General features: G+C 46.3%; 1 protein-coding gene across 1 annotated transcript in view; it reads right to left on the bottom strand.

The window, feature by feature from the left end:
* Window positions 1–22,296, bottom strand: part of Vir (VIR_N domain-containing protein) — a 182,552-nt gene that overhangs the window by 39,016 nt on the left and 121,240 nt on the right. The window contains exons 35-42 of the mRNA XM_077686406.1: window positions 21,841–22,001; window positions 20,486–20,753; window positions 20,010–20,106; window positions 17,309–17,463; window positions 14,102–14,220; window positions 11,316–11,386; window positions 8,683–8,867; window positions 1,579–1,747 (exon numbers count right to left, since the gene is read on the bottom strand). Coding sequence (XP_077542532.1) covers window positions 1,579–1,747; window positions 8,683–8,867; window positions 11,316–11,386; window positions 14,102–14,220; window positions 17,309–17,463; window positions 20,010–20,106; window positions 20,486–20,753; window positions 21,841–22,001 — 1,225 coding nt within the window. The remainder of the gene's footprint in view (window positions 1–1,578; window positions 1,748–8,682; window positions 8,868–11,315; window positions 11,387–14,101; window positions 14,221–17,308; window positions 17,464–20,009; window positions 20,107–20,485; window positions 20,754–21,840; window positions 22,002–22,296) is intronic.

Here is a 22,296-nt window from a genome sequence, read left to right as displayed (position 1 = left end):
TTATCACCATCAAGATAGCCTGGCACTCGTGCAAAATTAGACAATTTTAGGCCGCTTTACTCGAAGCGCACAAAGAGCTTGACCCACTTAGAACGAAGTGGGGAAGGGAGGCGTCACCGAGCGGCAGCAACCTATCGGCAAGTCAGACTGTCAACATGGGGGGTCCACGCAAGCTGGTCTTTCCACGGCGATTTTCTCGAGCGTTCCAAATGTGTATTAGGGTCATTCAATTTTGTTCCTAGACATTGGTCAATGGTGTGGGCGCAACGGTGCGTGCACACTGACACTCAAACCGTAGAATTAGCAGTGTCGTCGACAACGGGGCGCCGAAAAACTCTTGTTTTGCAAACTTCACGGCTGCACATCTCGGGAAAAAAATTTCCAGTGATCATGCAAAAACCCTTATGCAAAACCGGTCAGTTTTCATGATTGCGCTGTGTACCCAGAGTGAGTGGTTAATCGTTTTTTGTGCGCAAAAAGCACTACCTCAGACTCGAGCCACGGCATTTTGCAGCGCTTTCCAGTGCGAAACTCTTGTAGCATTCCGTGACGCCCCCTCCCCTCCCCCCCCATAAACTGGCCACAGCTACTGCCACTTTTATGGGCGGTGACCACAGCCTCATGCAATGCTTTGCCAAATTGGAGCAGGGGTTGCTCACACCCGGTACGAACTTGTAAGAGCCAAAGCTCACTGCCTTTCTTGGCCCTGAATAAAGTTTTGCTTCACTGAATACATTGTGTTTTGATTCAGTGCAGTTGGGGAACAATTAAAGCTCAACCACTTTAGCTTTTCTCGAGTGGTTGCTTATATCAAAATACTGCTTATAACGAAATTTTTCACCGTCCCACTGACTTCGTTATAACGAGGAATTACTGTATTTTGTGTGAGAACACAAACAAGCATGCTTGGATGCATATTTTAGAGAGACCAACTGACTCTCGAGTGGCTTTGTGGAGTGGCACAGCCGTCAGACCCGTTAGGTTGGTGGGCCCACAAAAATCGAGAACTTGGTGTACAGCGTTGATGTATATATTGAATCATAGCTTAGAAACATAGAAACATTTCGTATATCTTAGAATTCATAATTTTCAGGCTCAGTAAGATCGCCTATTTGTGTTTTGTGTATACTTTTTTGCACCCTTTTTTTTTGTTTGGTTGACCAATAAACACTCAATAATTACGTCTTTCACAAAACTGCTGTTATGCGTTTGAAAGGGAAATTTATAAGCTACAATTTCATGCATAGCAATGCTAAATGTGTTGAGTACCTCAACAGAAAAAAAAAAAAGTTTACTGTAAGCACTCATCGGCCATTTTTCCGTGGTCGCGAAAGAGCTAAGGCACTCTAATGCTGAGCAGGAAATCAATGATTTGATGTCTTCCAGTGGTAGCTATTTTGCTATGGGCAAAGGGGAGCCGGAGAGAGAGAGAGAAGGACCCAAAGTGCACACGAAGGACTTCAGTTGGCCAAATTATTTCACAGCCTCCATTGAGTTCCACACATCAAACCTCAGATTTGTAAGTCACGCAAAGTCAAGACAGCCCAAAGAATTTGCATCTCCAAGCAAAAGACTCACGTGAGCCAAAGTCTCGGCCGTCCATGCGTGACATTTCTCTGCGGCCGTACAGGGACGGTGGGCTGAAGAAGCGAGCAGAGCTGCCTCGAGAGGGCGCTGGCCGGGAAGTGTCAAACGTGGGTCCACCACTAGAGTCACCACGGCCACAGCCGTGTGTGCTGGGAACCTCCTGCCAAGAGGGAACGGCAACAAGCCCATTCAAACAAAACCACCATGCCCTAACCAAACACACCACGAACTGCAACCACATTTCCCTGCCACAGTATCAATGCTTCGTCACAATTCCCTATGCAAACAAAATAGTGTTTCAAAATAAAATCATGATACAATGAGAACAGAAAACAAAAGTACCAAGCTGCTCTTCCAGTTCGCCTGCCATGCATTTCGCTCGCAGACAGCCGCCTTGGGCAACACCATTTACAAAAGGTGATACAACTGATGCCCATCAACATGTCTCTGTCAACTAAACGGCCAAACACACCTTACGCCAGTCATCGATTGCTCAGGTCTTTTAAACTAGGCCATGGACACCTTTGGAGGTGTCTGAAAGCTGACTTAAAAACCACGGCCTTCTTATCTGGCTGCTGTTGCTACGGGCATGAAAAGTGATGCTCCTGTCATGGGGCCAGAATTTTGATCTAGCTGCAACTTGCAACAGGTAATCATCTTCTGTCTTCTACTTGTCCCAAGCCCCAGATCAAGACTACTCCTTGGCACACGTTGAGGCTGTTATCCAATTCCCTTTGACGCGTCCTACTCAATGCCACAGCAGCTGCCCTTCGAATGGCAACAGTGGGCATGCAGAATAAAAAAACTCCAGTTAGAAAAATAATAAGCTCCATTCATTAATTCGAATATATACCATATATAAAATCTCCACACAATGAATATGAAAAAAGCTCAATTTTTTACAGGCGAAGTCTACTGGGGTGGCCTTCTGGTGCAACCATTCTCATAATTGCCAAACAATACCAAATAATACTTAAGACCAAATAATATATTATTCAACATTCACTTTCACCAGAGTTTCCTTGTTAAAAATTTCAAAGCATTCAGCCCTAATAAAGAGCGAAGGCTACGCAGCTTTTTTCCCATCCCATTCCCTCCCGAGGCAAGTCTCAACCTGCTTTTTTTCCCTTCTTTCTCTTCATAATGTCTGCTTTAAGGGTTGTGTGAATAGGATGATGGCTTTCGAAGCAAATAAGAGGTAAATAATGATTTTGTTCAAATAGTTTTGAATCAAAGAGAATAATACCGAATCAAGAAAAACATTGTGCCACTGAAATTAGAATTTTTCAGCTAAGCCTCAATAGAGTAAGCCTCAATAGAAAAACGGTTCTGGAAAAACGGTTCCGGTACGGTAATGTCTACAGTCTGAATGCCACCGCGCATGCGCAGAACCCTACCGTACACCGGAGCGACTTGGCCGGACGGTACCGATACGTACCATGCCCGTCGTTCCAAAGTGGCCGTGCAGTCCAAAGCGGACGGCTGCTTTGGAAAATTTTGGTGGACGTAGGCTTGGCTCACGCCTAGTCGAACGGATTGTAAATACGAGATCGTTCAAGCGGGATTCACACGACGGAGAAACCCTCTCACGGAGGCGGACGGATATGTGACGTCAACACCACGTGACCGGATTTTTCGTCTTGGTGGCGCATCCACACGTGCGGAGCTGCGAGGAGTGACTAGCAGACGACAGCGCGGAGGAAGCGAGGGCGAGGCTCGCTTCCTCCGCGCGAGCCTCGCCCTATGTGCCAAAAACTGGTTCCATTCCCTACGGAGGGCCGCCGCCGCCGAGCGAAAACATGCGGTGGCATTTTCTTTCCCGGAGCATCCGCGGAAGATCCCCACCGAGGGGCGGAGCCTAAAACCGGTCACGTGAGCGGCTCCCGCGGGCCAAAAAGAGAGGGGTTCTCCGTCGTGTGAATCCCGCTTCAAGGGGGGACGCGGGGATCAGATTTCTAAAAGTGACCAAAAAATCGTTTTTTCGAAAGTCACATTTTCGGATTGCACGTTTTATATTCTATGCGTTCACAAAGTTTCCCCGCCGCAAACGATCGCTAAGTGCCAAAGAAAAATATTTATACCGGCTGAGGTGGCAAAATATTTCCTCAAAATGACGAAAACACGGCAATTTTCACAGCGCTGTATCTCCGGAACGACGCTACCGGGCGCTGCCATCTTGGTCACGTTAGATCGGCCGACTCTTTAGCTTTCGTTTTTCGGTTGCTCCTTTTGTCATCGCTCGCTCACAAACGTACAAACGGCAGAAAGAGAAAGATAGTGAAACAAAGCAACCGATAGATGGTAACACGCGATTGGCCGTCCGGCCGCATTTTTTGATACGGCTCTCCTGATTGGGCGCCGCCGTGACAGCAAAAACATGGTCGCCAGGCTGCTGCGCATTTTACGCGCACTGTGCTCCCGATGTTTTCAAGGTTTCCTGGTCGACTCGGTGGCAGTTTGCTCGTTTTATCTGTTGCGGTACTGAACAGTGACATTACCGTTATCATGGTGATAATGCTTGAGATCGTGCGCCAGATAGGGAAGTGTGCGGCTCGAAAGACCCATCGAAAACGTGCTCACGACGTCGCCGTGGTCTGTCCTTGAGTGGGAAGCGTGGTGCGTGCGCCTACAATTGCGGTTCGTGAATTTTGGACGCATTGTGAGCATTGCGATGTTATAAAACGCTGAGTTATTGCTGTGTTTCACAGCGTGCTTGCGAGCTTCGGGAATGGAATGACCGACTCGCCAGAAGTTGATTGATTGATTGATTGTAGGGTTTAACGCGCCGACGCAACGCAGGCGATGAGGCGCGCCGTAGTGGAGGGCTCCGGATTAATTTTGACCACCTGGGGATCTTTAACGTGCGCCGAAATCTCGTACACACGGGCGTTTTTGCTTTTCGCCTCCATCAGAAAAGCGGCCGCCGCGGCCGGACTCGCCAGAAGTTGCGGCGCGCGCTGCACTGGCGCGTGTTCGGGCAGCGACCGATAGCAGGATCGGTTGCTATTGCACACAAGTAATAATAATTGATGTACGCGAAGTGAAATTTAATGGGAAAAGCAAAGTGCCCAACCATATCAAGGTTACCTAAATTACGATCATGGGGAACGTGCGCGTAGGGGATTGTAGGGGGGGGGGGGGGGTGTATGAACCGTCACCCAGCTTATTTGAGAAACTTTTGCCGTGGCTCTAAACTAGTTCTTACAATGAAGTCTGGGATTACAAAATAATATTTTCAGTGTTAAATAAATTAGAAAAGACGCCGTAACAGTGCAGCGTTTCACAATTCGATATTTTTATTGGGTTTTCTATTTTCGCAATGTTTGCAATTCTGTTGTCTATTTTGCAATGATTGATTCTCTTGAAGGTTAAGAGCATGGTATGCTAATAATAATCAATGTTCTAATTGTGTAAAAAACTATATTCTGCTTTCAGATAGCTCATCTTATGCTTAGTGATGCCCAGATATAACTTTTTGACACTGAACAGCCTCATGTACTAAGCTGTAGCTTCGGCAATGTTATGAAACCCAGAAATCTGCTGAAAGTCTGCTGGAACATTAATATAAAACAAAACCATGCCTTACTCTTCATTTTGGAGACAGCTATGCATTAGGCATACACATCAAGTAAAGTTTAGGTACCCTAGTAGCCCATAGTGAACTTTGTGGTACACTAGGTGTGAAACTGGTGCTTCTGCCATCTGAAGGCCTGCACATGAAAACCTTCAATTGGCCAGGAAGGCCTCCCAGATGCACCAAATTAAAGGGCAAAGGTCTTTGAGGTTGTCCCCAAGCAAGGACAGCAAGAACTATGCTGCTGGTGCAGTTTAAAAAAATGTGAAGTCTTCGTAAACTTTAAGAGCCGTTTTCTCAAAAGTGCGTTTTACGAGTTCGTTGCTCGTGGAAAGGATAGCATGGCAACCACTGGGCGGATTTTGACAGTTTGTTTTATTTCAATCCTTGAAGAGTTCTGCAGGGTATGACATTCTCGGATTTTCATTTTAGGGCCTAGTTATTTTTTTAGGTGGCATTTACAGCCAAGTCGGCTGTATACTACTGGGTACAGGTGAAAATAATGTTCTCTGTAAAAAAAATAAAGGGTGTAAAAAAAATTCGAAGAATGTCATACCCTGTAGTGTTCTTTTGACTACAATTGAAAAGTATTCTGAACTTCCTACCATATGTCAATACCTTGCTAGGCTTTCCACGAGCGGGCAACATGTACACCTCTGTAACACAAAAACTACTGAAGGTATCATCCTGAAATTTCAAATTTCACCATTTGGAGTGTTTTCCAATGTGCCTACCAAATTTCATTACTCTATGTCAAAAAATAAAAAAGTTTGCTCCGATCCCCACCTCCCCCCTTACGAAAAATGAGGTTGCAACAAGTGAAATCCGCGCGATTCTAACAGCTCAAGCAGCAAGCGAAGCATGGTCCCGACCCAACTGCCGTGGCTTGTGCCGCCGAGCGATGCATGTACGATAGCTTATTTTAGGTTAAATAAAGGCAATCCGGCTACATAACTCGCATTAACAGCAACATGGGGCCTGTCTACAAATCGGCGAGTGAGGAACAAGCGGTGTCAGTGCGAGGGACTCTCAAATACAACGAAAAACTCGAACCAGCCAGCCGTATGTACCTGAGAGCCCAGCTTGACCTGCTGGCGCCATCTGTTGAGATGCAGTAGAGGTAAAATGCTCGCTTCATGTTCACGCAGTCGCTAGTTCGAATCTCCATAGGGGCGTTGGATATTTTTTTTTAATACTGCCTTTACTGCTTTTGAGAACTGAAAACAAATATTTCAGCACAGGAAACGCCACAGACCCACGAAGAATTGCCAAACGACGTACAACCCAAGTCGCTCCCAGTCACGGTAGCATGTCCGGTAGTTACGGTCTGCTGTAACTCTTAAAACGAGCCTTCCCGATACGGTCTGGTAATGGGTACCGCGTACCGTACCGGAACCGTTTTTCCACTCTCTAGTAACTGGCTGACAGGAAAGAAAAAAGTGATTTAAAAACTACATTTGATGTGGACCGTAATCGGCCGGCCATGGTGACCTTCCATTTTGCATAGGGTAAAACCCCCCAACTTCTCACAAGAAGCTCACTACCAACAAGTGGCAGAAATTCATTTTGCACATCACTCACCATTTCAGCTGCATGCACGGTTCAAGAAAAGAGGGAAGAGAAACGTCCCATACCCCTGTGCCTTTGGAATACTAACACACGAGGAACCTTGATCAAGCCGCTTACATCTTCAAGCACAGGGCCTTCCCCAGAGTTTAGCTGAAAGGCTGTGAAATCTGGACATTGGCATCATAATAGCTACCTGCCAGTTTCATTTTGTAAAAGGTACAAACGTCCACAGAGAAACCACCCCAAAAAGCGGCTGCATGGAGCAGAGGTGACCACTGGACACCCCTGGATTTCTGCCGGCGCCTCTCACGGCAGCCTTTCTGCCCAAGCAAAACTTGTGCCAGAGCTTCACGACTAGAGAAGCACTGAAGGACTCCAACGACAGTAACGGTGGGGTGTTCTGGAAACCAAATTTGGACCTACTTTTCAAAAATCCTGCTGAGGGCTACTGCTTGCTGCATCAATGCAAAGTAATGCTGTATACTCCAATGGGGGTCTTAAAAATTTCTTTGCATTTTTTAGGTCCAACAGTTGCCCGGTATTTACACGTGACACAGTATTTACACGTGACATAAGATTGTCCTGTGTAATATCATATATGAGCGTGTATGGCAGCATTCATTTAGTAGCCAAACCCCTAACTTTGTAAAGAAATCCGAAAAACAAAAGTTCAGAAACCACCTATATATAGGCAGCACAAACTATTGTAAGAAGGTATGCAGCACCACCTGCTGTGCAGTGCGAGAATTCGATAACTTTCTTTTTTTTCTTATTTGAAAAACCACTCACACGTGAGACGCCACAATTATGCGCAGAACAATTTTCATTGTCAGGAGTAGCCAAAAATAGCCGGGGACTGCCCCTATTGTGTGCTTCGTGCTTTGCTCGTTCGCATAAATACACAATCTCGGAATTGGAACATACCAATCCTCACTTCTGCTGACAGGTTTGCTGCTATAATAGTGGCTGGATAGACAGGGGAAGTGAGCTGCACCACCCACTTTGACTGAAAATGGTTGACTTTGCCAAACGAGATAGAAAAAGAGCATGACGAAAGTCTGGAAGTGACAAAAAAGGCGTACGACGATGGTGCTCCAAAAATGTATGGTGGTGTACTTTCTGAAGGAAGCAGAGCATGTTACCCGAGATAGAAGGCTTGCTTCTTCAGTACAAGATGGTGATTGGGAGCAATGGCTAGCATAAACAACCGGGATGCTGTGCATGAAAGTGCCTGACCCCGCACGAAGCAAGGGGATTCCGGCTACGGTGTTTGAGAAAATTGGACAGATTTGCTGCTTCATGATGTGAAAGAACTCGTCCCTCCTGTGTCGCACAACTATGTGTCAATGCCTGGCAGAAGAGTATGAAGAAATTGCCCTCTCATTTCAGAAATTCATTACCTTTTTGCATCCTTTTCTTTGGTTAATGACCACACCTCCAATTTCCACCCAAAATCTACGAAAAATACCAGCAGCCATTACATGCGTACGTACGGTAAATGGTCATTAACTCTGAGTTATTTTTACAGTGTTTGTGGCTTTGCAGTATTCGCTTCAAAACTAGTTGAAGTTGATCGTTATTTGCTTCCTATTTCCTTGGAAAGCAGAAATCTTTATGGACATGTTTAATCAATATACACTGTATTTTCTTGCAAAACTTGTGGCTGGCTTTTTCGTTTCTTGTGTTTGCTTGGAGTCTGTCTGAAAAACACTTACGTTGCAAACTTCCTGAATTTACCCACTAACCCTAGCAGTCTAGCTAGCACCTTGAATTCCACAACATGCAGAGTTCCTCTGCTCCTCACAAGAAACCCATATATAACGCAGCACAACCCACATATGCCCATATCTGGGTGCTGAACTTCACTTTGAGCAAACACGTATGCCGAAAACACCTGACAGCATGGAGGTGTAACGCTCAATATGAGCCAAGAAACAGTGGGCGGAACCTGCCTTGACTGCTGGGCGCTTGGCTCCCGCGGCCAGCGGGTGCTGGTGCGATTCGAGGGCCAAGAAGTCGTCCACATGCATGGATGGGGGCCGGCTTGTGTTGGGTGGCCGTGAGCGAAACGGGTCGTTGGCTCGTGACTGGTGGCCCATGCTGGCTCGTGACAGCCCCCGGCCGCGCATAGGTGCAACTGCAGCCACCGACGCAGCAAGCATGCAATGCAAGGACGCATGAGGGGGAACACCATTGGCGAGAAAGGTGCCACTCTGCACACATTATCTGATGCTGTTTGCCTGCACATCTTTTTTTTTTTTTTGATGAGTTTCTAATTGCTCCAAAGGAAACCTTACAAGCACCATCTACTGGCACCATCTACCATCTACTGAAGTGCCAGTATTGCTTCAAAAGTGATGCTAAAAGTTCAATCATGCGTAGCGTTGTCAGCATGTGTGCTGTGACAGAGGGTGCCCTCTTAACTTGGAAACTAATAGAAAAATTTCTCTTATTTTCCTTTGTGTCAAAAGATAATGTCTTTTGAGAGGTGTGAGAATACCAAGTTTGGGGCTGCAAATCGAATCATACTTCCAAAGACAAATATGTTTGCTTTAGTGTGTATAGGCCTTCTAAAATACGGATACAAATAAAGATAACTCATCAGCACCTAACACATCTGTGTGTTCATGTACTAGTGCTTGAAAAGGAAATGGTACCAAAAATTAAAAGACAAGATGGCAAAGCAATGAAACAAAGTTTAGCATGCACTGCTGACAACATGCAGGTTCCTCAACATGCTGTGAATACAGGAACTATGTTTGACTGGCTGCAGTCCTTCCAGTCATTGAAAAGAGGCGAGAGGCATGCTAGTGGCTACTCAGAGCAGCCACTAGCAGCCACTATGGCCAGTACCTTACTGCAAGCACTGCCATCGATAAAGAACTCTTGATCTCGCACTCACGCCGCTGTATTGACAAGAAAACATTACACAAACGGCATTTCTCATCAGCTTACATACACCAAGGTTGACCTACAATTGCTTCGCACAAGACTTACACGTGTCAGGCATTTTTGCACAGCTCTGACGTCGTGCGAAAAAGGTAGCCCAAAGGGGCATGCCATGCAGTCAAGCTTGAAAGTTTGCAAGTCGTGCAGCAGAGGCAACTTTTACTGCTCTATTATTTGCAAAGTTTGAATATTCAAAAACTTTGAATACTTCGAACAATAAAACTCTGCTGTGAATTGAATCGAATAGCAAACACTATTAACGATGTATGCCCAGTTTCGAATATTCGCACACCTCCAGGTCTTACAAATAGTCAGCAAGACTGCAGTGAATTCTAATATGGAAAGGGGCAAGCATCCAAAACTAGTATAAAAAATGAACACTTTGACACTTCCAACCAGGGCTTTCAGGCATAACTTGACATTGCTAAGCTGAATCCTATCACCGCTTACAGGAAGCCCACATTCTGAAAAATAAATGAAACATGCCCGTGACTTCACATGTCTGTTGCAAATAAAAACAGAAGAAGATAACTGTTCTATTTTGCAAACCACTGAACAAAAACCGCAGCTTTCTAGATAGTTTTATCCAACGGGCGATTTTTCATGCCAATTAATGCCGATCACGTGGCCACCACGTACCTAATGACGATGGCAAGCTTATTCACGATGGCAAGCTTATTCCCAATCTGTCGGGCCATTCATACCCTACCGGCCTCTCCTGCAGATGTTTCAGCAACCCACAACTTGTAGGTTGGGGGTAAAATGAAGTGAAGGTTCCTATAATGCATCTTGTTATCTTTACGGACTATTATCACTCGTATATTAGTTTTTTAGTTAAGTCTTCGCTGACACACCTAGTATACTCAACTGTTCACCTGTGAATGCCCAGGTAACAGGGAACCGTATCTTATCACATATGCCAGGAGTAACAGTGCAACTATGTTGGGAAATTCTCTCATTAGCTCAGCCATTGCAATAATGTTAATACTATAACACTGTATCCACTCCCAGTTGCTTCCATTCTTGCATGCTAAGGTCAGACGCAACTGAATTGTCGTTTCATCGGGGGCAGAGCAAGAGTAGAAGCAACAGATTGAATCCCTGATAGCAGCCACAACCCTTTCCGATGCAAGAGGGCTTACTACTATTACTACTACTGGTATTACAACCTAGTAGCAGTCTGAAAGCATTTTGTGCAGTGCCATATGTGTGGTACCTTCATAAAACATGGCTCTTGGCTGTACTTTTCTAAACAGAGGGGCGACATGCAGATTTTGTGGCCAATTCAAGTGACTGCCAAAGTATGCAAGGGATGCCTCCATTGTATCAAGCATTTATTATGTGATTAAACATGGCAAATGCATTTCTTTTACGTTGAATTTAACCTGACACACAACCCGCGCCATGATGGCAACCAAGCAATCATTCACCTTTCAAAATTTAATATTTTTCACATTGCACAACATGCACATGCTTGTTGCATAGTCATGTACACTGTATTTGAATAGGTCATTTAGGTACATTTAAGAACTTGATGCAAATGTGATAACAGACAAGTTTACAAGTAACTTAAAAGAAGCTAGCAAAGATTCTGCTACTGAATGAAAGTGAGCATAAAAGCAGGCAAAACACCCACTGAATGGCTTCTTGGTGCTGGGTTCTGTGCCGTCTGGTCCCATCAGCATTTGAGACTTGCGCTTGCCTCCCCTAAAAAAATTGTGAAGAAGGAAGTTCAAGCACGGCAGACTAACAGAACAAAATATCTCGTTCTGTAAGTCAAGGCTAAATAATAATTTCTACCTGCCCCAGCTCAGACATTGCTAAAAATTATTTCTGGATTGCCCCAATATTCTATTTACAATAAGAAATGCCCAAGTTCCTGAATGAGCCCACTGTGCCTGAATGTGACAAGCTAGATGGGGCTCACGTAAGCCTAAAAGATACTATTCCAAGGAAAAGGGCATGCTCAGCTGTGAGGTGAAAAAAAGAAAAGAAAAAGAAAAACCTTGAATTTACTCAGCATTTTAAGGGGGCAGACTGGTCTTAGAGCTATTTTTTTTTATTTACCAGCCAGTTTTAATGAAAATGCAGTGCGTTATAGAGTTTTTTTGTGCTGATTTCAAATCTTCCATTAGATTTTTTGTAAGTTGATTATATTTTGAGTTAATTAATGATTAATTGCCATTATTTTGGGTCACAGTTACAAAATAACCACTCCATACAGAATGGCAATTACCGCGTGGCTAGGCAGACAAATGACTAAAAAATACAACGTAGGAAGAACTTTTTTGATTCAGCTGCTATTTTTGGTCGTTTTACAACACAGGGAATTTCGCTTCTCCCACGCTCTGTCAGAAATGGCTCGCAGGTGGTGCCAATTGAACACAATAATAATTTTTCAAAGCCTCCATTTGAAAAATTTGTTTCCAACATTGTATTCTCAACACATTTCGGTATCAGAAGCAAAAAGAATTAAAGTTGTACCTGCTCTGGGTGCCAAGATATCCGAGGACGAAATGCTAGCTTTGCATTGCAAGAAAGGTGCCGTTTGACCATCGAATTCTGCGCTAACTGAGCTGTAGAGTGCACTTTAAAATGCTATTATAATATAATAACAACAAAATATGGTGCCTTTTGATAAGGAAATTTACAGACTGATAGAAAAATGGCCGTAGAGGCCACAACTGCCATTTTTGAGAAAACGCTTTTTTGACCGTTTTTCACCCGTGCAAGCCAAGTGAAATTAGGCACGTCCTGTGTGCCTAATTACAAATATCCAACTGCCAATCAATGTTTCCAAAAACTTAACCTGCACAGGTTTTAAGAAGCAAGGCGAACGACTTCAGGACCGGTGGCCCCCCTTAAAGGAAAGCGAATATTGCTCAAAGTTTTAAAGGGACACTGGAGTGTGAAAACAGTGCCATGAATACAAATATACGTGTCACAGCAGCTGCTTATAATTGCAGAATTGCCAAAAGCATAAAAACGCGTTCTTACCTCCCCACATTTTACCGCACTACAACTACAACTGAATGTCAAATACTGCAAATGACGAGAAAAAAAAAAAAAAAAAAAGATTTCTGACAGTGAGCGCAAAGGCTATTATCCCTCCTTGCTGCCAGCAAATATATGGATGTACGACAGCTAGTCGTGAAATTGGAGGAGGCAGTAGAGACCCAAAACTAGCCGGTCGTCTGCTCAATGGCCTCGACACTGGCTGTTAACACTCGCGCATAAACACAGACGCGGAAAAAAAAAAAAAAAAGAGAGAGAGAGGGAAACGGAAGCAAGAAATGCTAGCCTTCGGTAGAATTGCTTACAAATTTTTCAGTTGAAGTAGGCATTGAGTTAGTGGGGCGTAAATGACAAAAATTTAGTATCTCGCCCGACCACAAATTTTAAAAAATTGTAGTTGATTGAGGTGGAATGACATCCTGGTGCAGTTCCAGAAACTAAAACATTATCGTACATAGCTCTTACATTCTGCATTGCACAGTTGGAAACGGTCATGCATATTATATACCTCATGAAATCAAACTGCACTATCACTTAACCTTTACACCATGCTACTCTCAAAAATCTTAAAAAAAAAAAAAAAAAAGACGAAAGAAACGGGAATGCCCAGTTACCTCCTACAAGGTGTTGTTAAAGGAGTACTGAAACTAAATTGTTGTGTTACGTTTTTTTCGTGGCTATAGGTGTATACGAGCCCACTAATCATAGAATGGCACATAGAACAGCACCGCGGCCGCCTTGATACATCACGGGAGCCCTGATGCCGGTTGTTTGGGTCAAGGTGCAGATGACGTCATGAGCTTGCTCTATGGCACGCATGAGCTTTCTCGTGTGCGCAAATATTAAAACTGATTTAAAATATGTTCTGCTGAATGGTTACAGTTTGCACTTTTGAGGGGGTATCTCCATATACAAAGGATTGATTGATTGATTGGTTGTAGGGTTTAACGCGCCGACGCAACACACGCGATGAGGCACACCGTAGTGGAGGGGCTCCGGATTAATTTTGACCACCTGGGGATCTTAAACGTGCGCCGAAATCTCGTACACACGGGCGTTTTTGCTTTTCGCCTCCACCAGAAAAGCGGCCGCCGCGGCCGGAAATCGAACCCGCGACCTCGTGCTCAGCAGCGCATCGCCTTAGCCACTGAGCCACCGCGGCGGGTCATATACAAAGGAAGCTTTTTACATAGTTATCCGAGCTTTGAAATTTCGTGTCAGTACTCCTTTAAACGAGTCCTTCAGCATTGACCCTTGCAGGCTTATAGTGAGGCAGCTTGGCCAAATGGGACACGTTACAGCCACAAGCCATGCTGCTTCCTTTTTTTCAGTTTTGCACACGTCCGAACGTCCATGCCGTTCCCCGATGAGTGCGCACCAAGCACGACCGAGCAGTACACTACTCACAAAGATGATTTGCTGCCGTCAACGCCTTCGTTCCCGGGGAGGACCAGCTTCTCCAACTCGCTCTTGAGGTTGAATTCGGGCAGCGTGCACTCCACCAGAGAGACCAGGTCAACCACCACCTGCCCAGCAGATGGGACCCTCAAGGACTGGCACAGTGTGTCACCTCTCCCCTCCAGCTGCCTTTCTCCCTAAGGCTCCTTCATCCCTTGGGACATGTGGGCAAGCACTTACTGCAGCCATACCGTCCGACATGGCAACCAATGCAACAACATTACACACAGTGCAGCAGTAGTTTCTCAAGACAACACTTACAAATGGGTAATGCAGTGTGCAAATTTGTCCTGTCCTACTTTCTTTTTTTTCTTTTTTTTTGTGAAATATTTTGCTTTGCTTAATTCAGTCGAATCCCGCAATCACAAATCCGCCGAGGAAAGCCAAAACATTCGCTTTTGCGAGAATTTCATTGCCACGAGAATAAAACAAACAATAGAAAAATCGCCTGCAAACTGAAAATTTATTTCCATGGGTCGGTTATATTACTTAGCGAACCTTACCTCACAGTAACTTCACAGCTCAGCCCTCACACTACAAGAAATGCTTCATTGCTACCGTAATTACCCGATTCTAACGCGCACCTTTTTTCCGGAAAAATAGGCCGAAAAATCGCATGCGCGTTAGAATCGGATACGAAACCGAAACTGCCGAAACAGCGAAAATTTCGTCCCACCCATCGCCATCGCCATCTCAAGATGGCGCCAAAGCCTTTGGCAACAATTTTTCGAACGCAGGAAGCATAAGCGCCTAGGCTTTTCTATCGGCGTTCACACAAATCGTCAAATCGTTCCACTTGCGCCCTTGATAACAGCAATATCTCTCACGCGTTCAAAACGAGCGGTCGGCTGAAGCGTGCGCCTCTGGAGAAGATCGCGGGATGGGCGTGCGAGGCGTGGGCCACGATCCCATCGACCATGGTTGAACGTTCATTCAGAAGTGTGGCATCGCGAACGCTCTTGACGGCACCGAGGACGAGATGTTGTGGTCAGCGGAAAGCGACGAGGAGTGAGATGAGTGAGATTACTTCGGGAAATAAATCGTCCATTTCTCCCGCATTCGTTTGTCTGGGTCACAAAGTTCCGTGCACGTTACAATCGGAGGTGTAAGTTTTTTCGGTTTTTTTGCCAGGAAAATCGGGTGCGCGTTAGAATCGGGTAAGTACGGTAGTTGTGCGTGCCTAAAGAATGACCGAATCGCATCAAACGCATCCAAAACACCCCGCGGGTTCGCCTTCTCTGCACGATTTTCTCCCTGGTCCTCAGCACCGAGTATGTCCAAACATGCAAGCGAAGTCCAGCTTCTTCGGTTGACGAACTTTGCCAGTCAGTGGCACCTCGTTCCAATGCTGCCCGCAAAATTAAGTACGCACCGCTTTGTTGGCGTCCAGAAAAGCCAGAGCCATCACTGTTTCGTTCTGCACACGTGTGCCATTAAAGAGTGGCGTTGTTGCTTTTCAAAATGGTAGAGCCAGCTGCAGGCGGTTCTAAACTCGTCAGCGCTATCCTCCCTTCTTCCACTATGGCCACTGACTCGGGCAATGATGGCTGCCTTATCTTGTAGCGATAAAAACGTCCGCTTTTGATTGACAGCAATTGTGCCGATTGGCGCACACACCGCGGACACACGTGCGCTGTTCAGCGGTAACCGGCTAGCATAGCACAAGCCAAAGACGTGCCGTGACTACACCCACTGTAACGCGAGTCACCATGCGTCGCCTTTTGGTGGGGTCGCTGCGAGGTTGCCTTCACAGCCGCCTGTTGCCCAGTCTTTTATGTAAACACATATGGCTGTGGCCATGCAGCGCGCTGTGGCCAAGGTTTACGCACTTTGAGTGCGAAAAAAATGCATTTGAGCATTTTTTGGAGACTATTAGCCCCTTCAAATGGGTAGATAAAATGCCGATCGAACCTGCACCGAATTTCATTGACGCGGGATCGCTTTTTAAATCATTTCATTGCCACGAGATACGAAATACAGTCGAGTCCATTTATAACGATACTGTTTACAACAATATATCGGATATAACGATCAACAGCTATGGCACCGTCCGCTTTTATATGCTTCCCATGAGAAAATAAACAGCTTATTACAATGCTCCAGTGCCGCGATATCGGATATAACGATTGAATCCGGTTACAGCAAGCACCAAAAATGCGAGCTGCCGCCGGCTCCCCATGCCAACGCCGCCGACACCATGCGCCGCGATGCGCCTCGCATCCCGTCCACCCTTCAGAAAACGAGTCAACTGCGCCGCTTAGTTCTCCTTCCAAACAGTTCTCCTTCCAAACACCCCTCCTGATGCCGACGCCTTCTCCCCGTCCCCATGCCTGCTACTTTGAATTTGACTAGGTGCCTCTTCAACTACTTCCGTTCTTCCGTTTGTCCGCAGATCAGACATCAGCGCCGATGTTTTGGAAACATCCGAGTGCCTCACTGAAGAGGCGATCGTTGCGCGGATACGTGCTGCGGACAGCGGTGGCAGTGACAACTCTGCCGACGCGGTTGCACAGCCTACTCGGGTAGCACCTTCGCAGGAGGCCCAACGCATGATTGTCTTTCAGGGACTTTGTTTCCACCAAGGACCCTTCGCTCAGCTAGGTGAAGCGCCTATAGATGCTCTTGAAAAAGATGTTCGCCAGCTTCATGTGCAGCAAACAAAGCTGACCGAGTATATCTTCTTTTCCACAAATAGGTAGCAGTACAACCTTGCTTGCATGCAAATAAAATGTTTTGAGCTCTGTTCCGTCTTTTTACTTAGCAACCCACATATAACAATCATCGGTTATAACGATGGGATTTCTTTGGCACTTGGATATTGTTATAAGTGGACTAGACTGCACATGGGCTTCTATGGATGTTCACTGGGGATCCAAAAATATTTCGTTGCCTAAGGAATTTCGTACTCACGGGATTTTGTTATCGCGAGGTCTGACTGTATGTACACCAAACTTTCTTGCATTCACAGTACTTCAATAAGCAAAAAGTCATGGCAGCAAGGCTGTACAGACAGGGCCAAGCATGCAGAAGCCTTAAAAAAAATAATAAAAAATAAAACACATTGTTTCTTATGATGTGCACGCATCACTACTCGTCAGTTATAGAAAAGAACACAACAGGGAACTAAACACACACACACAAATAAAACAAACAAACCTGGTCTGGTTCCTGCACTGCGTCTTCAATGATGGGAGCAAGCCAAAACGAAGGGTTGAGTCGTTCTTCGTCAATTTCCCCAAGCACGTAGACAGTTCTGGAGGCAAACTGAGCCGTCAACCCATCCTGGGCAGGCAGCACAGGTTCAGCTATCTCTGCAGGAAAGATCACACACACACCACCGTCAGCCACCTCGCAGCAGTCTGCTCGTCTTCCCCATTGATTATGGGGTTGAACGCACCAAAACTGCACAGGTTATGAGGCGCACCGTAGTGGAGGGCTCCGGATTAATTTTGACCACCCCGGCATCTTTAACGTGCGCCAAATTCTCGAACACGTGGGCGTTTTTGCTGCTCCTCTTCCCATTGCAGGCGTAATAATAACACCAACAACAAACAAGTCCTCTTCCCTGCTTCAATGCCACAGCCACATGTCCTCGGACAAGCCCAATTGCAAGTCATGCAACACACACGAGTGCTATATTTACTTATGTGTAAGTCATCCTAGCACAAAACCCTCACCCCCCTCTTCAGGATGCAAAAACTTTGAAAAAAAAAGAAAAGTAATGTAATCTACACAAATGTCTGAAACCAAAGTTTTGCCCATCACTGAGGGCTTAGTCCCGCAAAGTGTCACAAGGTGGCACTAGCTAGTTTTTGCCATGTGCCACAAGTTATATCCATGTTTGTTGCATAACACAACACTTCCGCTACTTTTGTCTTCTGTTTTTCACACCAACTTGCCAAAGTTATTTGGTTTTTGTTATGTTGTGGGCGGCTTGGAAGTACGTGCAGTGCCTGCGGAGTCGTGTGCCGTGTCATGTATCAGGCTGTGTGCTTTTAAATGCAAACATGTGGAAGCAATGGGTGCAGATGGTGCCCTACACTGCGGGCCTCAAACTTCATGCAGTAAAATATTGTCAAGAACACGGTAATGGCAGCTGGGTGCAAGTTCCATGACGATGAGAAGTGTGTACACTGTTGGTGTGTGCAAGTGCTAGTCCTCAACAGGCTGCCAAAACCTGAAAGGCTTTCTATGGGAAGCAATGCAAGTTTCCGACACTTGAAGAGGACGTCACTGACTACGTTAGCAGCACCAGAAGCAACGGTTGCATGTTGTCAAAAAAAATGAGCAAGTCGAGCATGGCGACAGCGTTTTATGAACTAGCACCAGCTCTCCATTTTCTGCCGGTTGACATAATACAAGAAGAAAAAGACTAAGTGTATTTCTACAGGAAGCCATCATCCGAATACGTGGATCAACTATTGAAATACCATCGCTTTGTCAGAGGGAGCGTGAGCATTATCTATCACAGATTGGCAACGCTGAGCAGACCTGTGTCAGGTCTGATGTGCCAGGAAACTGCACAGTTGTAGTTGAAAAATGGTCTCCCTGCACATGACTGGTGCCAAATGGTGAAGGCGCACAATGATGCTGTCTCCACTGCTGAAAGAAAGCTTCCCCCCTACATTACGAATAAAAGGCTTTGACAAAAGAGAAGTTCCCCAGAATATCGTAGTCTGTGTTGAAAACAAGGGATGGACGTTTGACAACTTTGTCATCGCCTGGGTGAAAACAGTGGCAGAACCGACCAGGAGGCCTAGTACAGCACAAAGCCCTTTTTGTTCCCGACAGCTTTAGAGGACACCTAACAGACTGAGCAAAGACCTGGCTGACTGACCCTTGAACAGATTTGACCACAGTTCCGCAAGGGTTGACAAGTGTGCTACAGCTGCTTGACCTTTGTGCAAACCAGCCATGCAATACATAATTTAGGTTGAGCCACTCCAAGTGGATAGCCACAGACAGCCATGAACAACTCCTCGTCTGTTCCGAGAAACGCGAAAAAAACGCCCCTCCCCCCCTTCCCCCCCTCCCTTCGAGGCCTTGAAGATGGCGAAAAGAAAGAGTAAAGAGGGCAGCAACGAGGAAGCCAAGGTTACCGGGAAATAAGGCAAAGGGAAAGAAGACATGCCAAACCCTCGGGACCACAACAAGGTCGGTGCACCCTTTGAAAGTAGGCAGGCCAAAAAAATCCCAGGCCATCTCCACTAACGTGAAACCTGGGGAGGGGCGAAGCATGCAGTCCATAAGTGTATCCTTGGCGCCTTGGCGTTTTTGCCCACTAAGATGAAACCATTGGGAGGTAAGGGTATACAGCTTTGCTGTAAGTCTCGTGTCTTTGAAGCATAAAGCATTCTAGTGCGAGGCGTTGGAAAACAAGTGTCCTAGTGTGTTCTTTTAGTACGCGTTTTTGCCCACGAAGATGAAACATTCTCGCGCAAGGCACTGGAAAACGAGTGTCCTGGTGTGTTCTTTTAGTTTGCGCAACGTTCTAGCGCGTGGCATTAGAAAACGAGTGTCCCCGTGTTTCAGTACCGTGACTACGTGAAACGATGATGACAACAGGAGATGCTGACAGCCCGGGCCCCTAAGAGGTTTTGCCCCTAAAAAATTTGGAAGCCAGCACCCACGTCGGTGCTGGCTTCCCCCTTCCTGCTTCTGCTCTCAACTAAAAGACCCACAAATTACTCGCTATGCAAAATGTGCAGACTTGTCCCGCCGATACTGCAGTACAGATAAAAAATGCATAGCGATTCCAAGTTTCGGTTCCATTATTTGCCGTGATGATCCTTTCAGGCAGTAAGCTGTACACGGCACAAATCTAGAGTAAGCAAAGTCCCCCGCCCGCGTAGCTTGCCTTTCTCGGATGTTGCAGCCGCACTCCCAAGGAACTCCACTTGGTTTGCAATGTTGTTGAGCAGGCTTTCAAGGGCCACTTCTTCTCCCGAGTAGTCCTGAAAATAAACGGGCTCGAGGTCAACATCGAGAATTGAGAAGAAGAGAGCCATCCAATCTTGCTTCCACTGAAATCCTCATTCCAATTGGATTCCAAGGAAGCTGAGACACCCCACCCGCTCTCCACTGAGTTTCCTGAACTCGGAAGAAATATTGCAGTCTCCCGTACATTTGCTAATGCTTCTGCAGTGTGTACTGCATAAGAAAGTACCACAAGCAGTAGAAGGATTCCACACTGCCTGCAGCATGGCACTGACTGCACGCCTGTTGTTGACCTGCGGCCAGTGATGGCTCTCTCTCTTTCTTTTTTGTGCCTGCGAGATGCCTCAAGAAGAAGCGGACACAAGGCAGGCAGGGGCAAGCAAGCAGCGGACACACCACGAGCATCTTCTCGAGGCGCAGCAGCGGGTGGGGCTCCTTGTCCTGGCGGCGTCCCCAGGCCAGGTGGGCGGCCACCTCGGCCGCACTCAGGCGCAGGGTGCGCAGGGGGCCCAGGCAGACGATGCCCCCCTCCACGCTGCCCAGCGTGCGCACCAGCTCCACCGATGCCGACAGCGTTGACAGGAAGTCCGAGCTGTCCTTGCTGAAGCTCGTGCTCAGGCGCTCAAACAGGAACCACAGGCTCAGTTCCTCCTTGTCCAGCGCTCTGCACGCACAGTTGCAGGGCATGCCACTCCGTTCACATCCCGCCACAACGAAGCCACTGTGACCGCACCTTTACTAGCTAACGAGAGGTGCGTCAAGTCCCAAGAAATACTGAATCAATATTCTCTACAGTTCTCTGAAACCCGAGCTGGACTACGCCAGCCACAGACAGCGTGCAAGTGCACACCAATTTGTGCGAATTGATGCGGCGTTGATCCCAAGGGGGGAAAATAAGTAAGAAAAGTCAGCTATCACAAAAGCTTGTGCTTGTTTTTTTTTAACCCTTTGAGGGTCACGGCCGTACATGTACGGCATCGGCAAACACTTTCAAAATGGTAAATGACGTACATGTACGTCATTGCTTGTATGTTTAAAAGCACGCCTTTTTCACCAACTTCTCTTGCTTGGCATGTGCTGCCACACTTCGGAAATACGACAAATTTTTTTCTTGCGCCGATGGCTCTTCCTTTTATTTTTTTATGATTTACTGCAGCGGTGCGCCGGCTGTCGTTTGCGTATCCGGTAACGAGGGGGCGCGCTGGGTATTGCCCACCGGGCGCCCGGGCCCCTCTTGCTTCTTGCACCTGCCACAGACCAAGGTCGCCTGCGAAACTGATGAGGCTTTCTCCTTTTCTTTTTTGTATTTTACAGGAGCGGTGCGCCGTCTATCGCTCGCACATCCGGCTGCGCGCGTTCCCACGCGCACAGCGGCTGGTTTTGGTATCGTTCTCCGGGCGCTTCCCGCTTTTTGCGCCCGCGAAAGTGATGTCTATCTGATTTCGATTCACTCAAAAAGTGCCGGCTTGTTACTCTCTCATTTTTATTTAGAATTTCTCTTGTGTTACTCATGAATAAACCACATGTATGTAACAACACAAACAATTTTTTTGTCCCTTTATGGTCACCCTAAAAAAATTATGATATTTTTTCTCGAAATAGATTCATCCGAAAAATTTAAATCAGCAATAAAAAAAAAAATCAACCCTGGGGGGTCACATTTGGCGAAAAAATTCAACCCTCAAAGAGTTAAACATCGGCAACAAGCGGCACTCAATGCCACCGAGGATATGAGAAAATATTTCACTCACGTCTTGACAGCGTAAAAGCCAAAGTCATGCTCCGTGAGCATGATCAATATGCGCAGTGCCAGCAGCACCGTGGTGTAGCTGTGAGCAGAATTTGTCAAGTGCTGAACCAGTGACGAACATATGGTATTCAACAGGTCCTTCGAAGGCAGCGCATTGACGAGCTGGAAGCAAGGGCGGGGAGGGAAAAGAGAACACCACTTTTAAACATTGGGCACAAGACAGCAGCAACAGACTTCCAATACATGCATGAATGAAACAGGTTGGCAGTCTTTATCTCAACAGTGAACAACTCAAAGGGATAGTAGAAGTTGGGCAGGATGGTACAGTAAATTGCCGAGTGTAAAATAGTGCAGGCAAGGGCGAAGGAGACTGACACAGCACATGTGCAGTGTTGGGTGCATCTCCCTCTGTTCGGTTTTTCCCGCACCAGTTTTCACTCAAGATCAAAGGAGCTTA

This window comes from Haemaphysalis longicornis, unplaced genomic scaffold, assembly GCF_048455015.1.
Source record: "Haemaphysalis longicornis isolate Haplotype H1 unplaced genomic scaffold, Haemaphysalis longicornis Haplotype H1 scaffold_1, whole genome shotgun sequence".
NCBI lineage: Eukaryota > Metazoa > Arthropoda > Arachnida > Ixodida > Ixodidae > Haemaphysalis > Haemaphysalis longicornis.
This window is presented reverse-complemented; position numbering and strand designations above follow the sequence as displayed.